Here is a 5,150-nt window from a genome sequence, read left to right as displayed (position 1 = left end):
TATCGAAATGTGATTGTTTCAGTTTTGATAGTTTTCTTTTTCTCCTTCCTTTCTTTTTGTATTTGTTGTTGGAGTTTTCGTAAAGGTTCATGAGAGGAAGTAGGAGTTGAAAGGATTTGTATTAGAAAGAGGAAATTAGATTTTATTAGGGAGAAAATGTTTACTTGTGTAGTTTTAAGGATTTTATTCGCTATTAGGAATTTTTTGGAGTGAAAAAATGACGCAGTGACCTAACTTATTGTATTTAGAATATTAATTGCGATTGTTTAATCGAAGAAATTTGGAATTGTGTAAATGTATGAATTTTAAACATACACACACACAGAGAAAATTTGCCTTTTATAGTATAGATCTAATGTAGAATTGTTTGTCTTATAGAAACGGTTATTTCATTCATTTTTTAAATTATTATTATTGTACAGTGGGATGATTTTAAAAGGACATTGTTTTCTTTCTCCGATCTTTGAATTCAAACAGATCAGTTTTATTTTAGCATCATGGTTTGTTTGTTCACCTTTCCATGCCACACCGGGTTGCTATCAACAGTTTTTGAATTTGCCTATGAGCACCTAACGTGCATAATGACTACATGCATGTGTGTATTGCATGAGTTTGTTGATTATATTGGCTTTCTCTCTTTATTATGCTCTTAGCTTTACTCTTTACCTGTAATGGAGAAATATTTCGAAATGTTTTTGCTGCCATTGTGTATACTTCAAATGCCTTTACTCCAATAGTTACTACGACAGAATCAATGTCCTTCATATTTTTTACCTCTCAAAGGAAACCATATTTAAACCAAATATAATTTTCTTTTTTAAAATATTTTTTGTCATAAGATTGAATGTCTTCTCCAGTGCAGTGAAAGTATTACCAGAGTGTGTAATCTGCATTAGATTTGATATTACTATTTCAAATGATTTGACTATGTTTATATGACCAAGCACAAAAGACAAGAACGACTTACTTAACTTTTTACTTAACTTTCTGAGGTTTACGGTCTTCGCTTTTGAATTGCTTGAATTTGGAAATGTTAGTATTTTATCTAAAGCAGAATCGAAACAAGATGGATGGCAAGATCTTGGAGGAACTTATCGCTACCTGTACAAGTAGTGTTTCATTAGGGAATCCATATATTCTCTCTCCACTACTTTCGCAAGAATATTTTCCGAGCAGGGACGTTCGGATAAACACTGATTCGTGCCATAGTTATCGAATTTTCCGTTTCTATATTCAAAGATAATCTAGTCACCAATATGTCATTTCTTTGTCGGTCAATGTTAATGGGTACAAATCAGTCAACAGTTTTATTTTCCCATTCAGTTATTTGCTCGTAGTATTTCCTGATATAAGTTCTATTGTAATTCTGCAGGTATTTTTATCTGTGATATTGTATTTGTCATTGTAACAATAATGACGTTTCAACTTTAGGTAGATAGTTTTTAGGGAGTCAATTAATTACGTCGATCCCAATATTTAAGGAACCATTCCAGTGACGGGGTCAATGGTGTCAACAAACCCCTCACTTGAAAATTGTTTGCCTTGTACCCAAATCAGAAACCATTATTATTATTATTATTATTAGTAGTAGTAGTAGTAGTAGTATTAGTATTAGTATCATCATCATCATCCTTATTATTATTATTATTATTATTATTATTATTATTATTATTATTATTATTATTATTGTTGTTGTTGTTGTTGTTGTTGTTGTTGTTGTTGTTGTTAAGGTAGTGAGCTGCCAGAATCGTTAGCACGCTGGACGAAATGCTTCGCGGTATTTCACCCGTCGCTCCGTCTTGAGTTCAAAATCCGCTGTGGTCGACTTTTCCTTTCATCCTTTCGGGGTCGATAAATTAAGTACCAGTACTCCCTTCCCAAAATCTCAGGCCCTGTGCCTAGAGTAGAAATTATTATTATTATTATCATCATCATCATCATCATCATCATCATCATCATCATCATCATCATCATCATCATCATCATCATCATCATCATGAAGGCAGCGAGCTGGCGGATTCGTTAATACCCCGGACTAAATATTCAGCGGCATTTGCCCTAGCATTACGTTCTGAGTTTAAATTCCACCGAGATCGATTTTGCCCTTCATCCCTTCGAGGTCGATAAAATAAGCAGCCCGTACGCATTGGGGTTGATGTAATCGACTTGTCCTTTCCTCAAAATTGCTGGCATTGTGCCAAAATCAGCAAGGATTATTCTTATTGTTGTACTGGTTATGACTATAAACTACATCCGATAGTTGGACCATGGGGCCCTGGTTTCAGGGACTGAGGAGTGCAGAACCACCTCTTAGCCACTATTGTTTCCAGGTCTACTCTTGGCCCGGAGTGGTAGCACCTGTAAGGTTTCCAGCTATGGGTTAACTAGCAAACCCCACTGCGACTGGGGGTGGGGGGATCAGTAGAATGTAGTCGCCGTATTACCTGCGTGTCGTAAGAGGCGACTAAAAGGGACGGGAGCAAGGGGACTGGGAATCCTCTCTTCCTAATAAATCCAAATTCCTGAAAGGACAGCAAGAAAAAATTCTGTATTGTTACAATTAATAATTATGTTATATTTCTGTTTCAGCATTTCAAGAGACAGTGAGTAATGCTGTACTACAGGTTCACTCTCCCGAAGATAGTTTCATCGGATTAATGGCAATGGGACGAATTGTTGTCATCAATAAAAGCAATCGCCTCGAAGCAGCGTCTCTTGAAGGACTTGTTGCAGAACTCATTGAGGTTAGTGATCAGAGGCATTTTATTATATTATTTGCGTCAGTTTTCATAAAACATCAAACAAAACTTTTTATGTACGTCGTTTTGATTGTGTGAATGTACGGGATTTTGCAGAGAAAAGAAAAAGTCTCAGTGAACTGAAACTGGAGTTCGGTTTCAATTTACGCCCGCCACCTCTTTCATATCATTTTGAGTGACACCCTACTAATTCCATTTGAAATTATTGCCTTTGTTAAAAAGAAAGAGCTGGGATTGCGAACGTAACGTTTTTGCCTTCACCATGAGTGAAATAAAATAAAACAGATACTGATTGATATCAATAATAATAGTTTCAAATTTTGCCTCAAGGAAGGGATAAGCCGATTACATTGACTTCAGTGGTTAACTAATACTAAGTTTATCGACCTCGAAAGGATGAAAGGCGAAGTCGATCTCGGCGGAATTTGAACTTAGAACGTGAAGACGGACGAAATGTCCCTAAGCAAGGCTTTATTTACCGTTAGAACTTACTTGTTCATCACGCTAGTCAAAGTTATTTATACACAGCTAGTATCTCAAAGTGGCCTTATGATCTGTCAGAAATAGCAGCCAACTGACAATCATACCTACTTATAAGATGGAACGATATAATGAGTTATGTATGCTAGTTACTCTTTCAGGAAAAATAAATACTGAATACCTTTGATCATATTTATGTTTGATCAGGGATAATCTGGGAGTAAACAACAACATGTATTGGTTTATTTACTGCTTTTTTGCCAATGCAGGCCTTAAAATAACAAGTAGAGTCATCTAAAGTTGTGATTTAAAGGCCGGCATTGAAGTAGTGTCTTCTAAACATAATTTATTTTACATTCTTCTTTATTGATGCAAATAAAACTTTGATTTATTTTCTCATACACTACATTTTTCGTGAAGCAAAAATGTGAAATTGTAAAATTCATATAATTTCCAGAATTATTACCCACGTAATTGAAGTGAAATGCATGTAAATTGGAATCGAAAATAGCTAGTGAATCATATTTTCCATGAATTTACACTAGCTCTGGGGTTCTATCATTTTTCAAAGATTTTGTTTAGTTATGATCGATCAAATTTGTTTTTTTCTTTCCTTATTCAAAACACGAGCGTGTCATTTGGAAAAAAATTCCGGTACTATTTCTAGAGGCTTCGTTGATCACATAGAGATTCATTCGTTTTTGTAGCTACAATACAATGAATCTTCATGTCCAGATAAGAGCTGCTCAAAAGATCAATACTCTTATTTCGAGTCCACTTTAAGGCAAATTAATTACAGGGTCATTAGGACACTTAATTCCCGGTTACTTTTCAACCCATCTTGAATATTATCAGTGAAAGTTTAGTTTTTCATGATTGCATACACAATATAGTCCAGAAACTAATGTCTGGTTGCTCGTTATTGTATTTGGTTAGTCATCTGAAAGCAAATACCATTATAAGGTATTCGTCTTACTCTGTTAGATCTGCGAAACGTCACCTACTTTTTAGCAATATAATTCCTAACTTAGTCGCAAGATATCCAAATTATAAGGCTAAGGAAAATAGGTAATCCCGGTGCCATTCTGAAGGGTCATTAAAGAAATTTTAATATGTTTCAAGTGAAATTCAAACACATTCTCAGAATTATTATCGCCCAGATCCTTTTAATTGTACGTTTGCTGCTCATAAAGAAGCGATGCATCGTGTTTAAGAGCGAAGACGGGTATGTAATGTTTGTCCATTGCACGAAATATATATAAAGTGTGTTCGCTCGGGGCTTTTCTGTCGATTGTACACACACACGCATGCACACATATACACACATACACACGAACGCACACGCACGCACACATACATACAGAACAAGGTCAAATTCGGTTTTTACCCCCTATTAAATTTTATGTCTTTTATGAGACTCCATTTTATCTCATGTCAGTAAAGCTGGGTATTTGGAAACTGTACAGAAGCCCGTCGTATATAGTTGAGCTGCAATTTAACGTTCCAGATTTGTCACCTTGTGCTCCAGCGATTCCACACGAGAATTACGCTAAGGTAAAACTGTTTATGCAATGTTCAGCCAGTTAGGCGCTAATTTCACAGGCAGTGGTTCAATTGAACAGTTGATTACCAATCGCCGAAACCGAAGAATATCCATTTCTACGTGTACATAATGCATATATAAATATATATATATCTCTCTCTCTCTGTGTCTCTCTCTCTCTCTGTCTCTCTCTCTCTGTCTCTCTCTCTCTTTCTCCCTCCATATACACACACACGTACATATACATATACATACATATATATATATATATATATATGTGTGTGTGTGTGTGTGTGTATACATACATACATATATATATATATGCATACATATATACATATACACACACACACACATATATATATATA

General features: G+C 35.3%; 1 protein-coding gene across 3 annotated transcripts in view; it reads left to right on the top strand.

The window, feature by feature from the left end:
* LOC106874430 (uncharacterized) overlaps positions 1-5,150 on the top strand; it is a 1,214,035-nt gene that overhangs the window by 732,895 nt on the left and 475,990 nt on the right. For all 3 annotated transcript variants that reach the window (XM_052978428.1, XM_052978427.1, XM_052978429.1), the window contains exon 7: positions 2,590-2,744. In XM_052978428.1, the coding sequence (XP_052834388.1) occupies positions 2,590-2,744 (155 nt within the window). The remainder of the gene's footprint in view (positions 1-2,589; positions 2,745-5,150) is intronic.

This window comes from Octopus bimaculoides, chromosome 2 (assembly GCF_001194135.2).
Source record: "Octopus bimaculoides isolate UCB-OBI-ISO-001 chromosome 2, ASM119413v2, whole genome shotgun sequence".
Classification (NCBI taxonomy): domain Eukaryota; kingdom Metazoa; phylum Mollusca; class Cephalopoda; order Octopoda; family Octopodidae; genus Octopus; species Octopus bimaculoides.
This window is presented reverse-complemented; position numbering and strand designations above follow the sequence as displayed.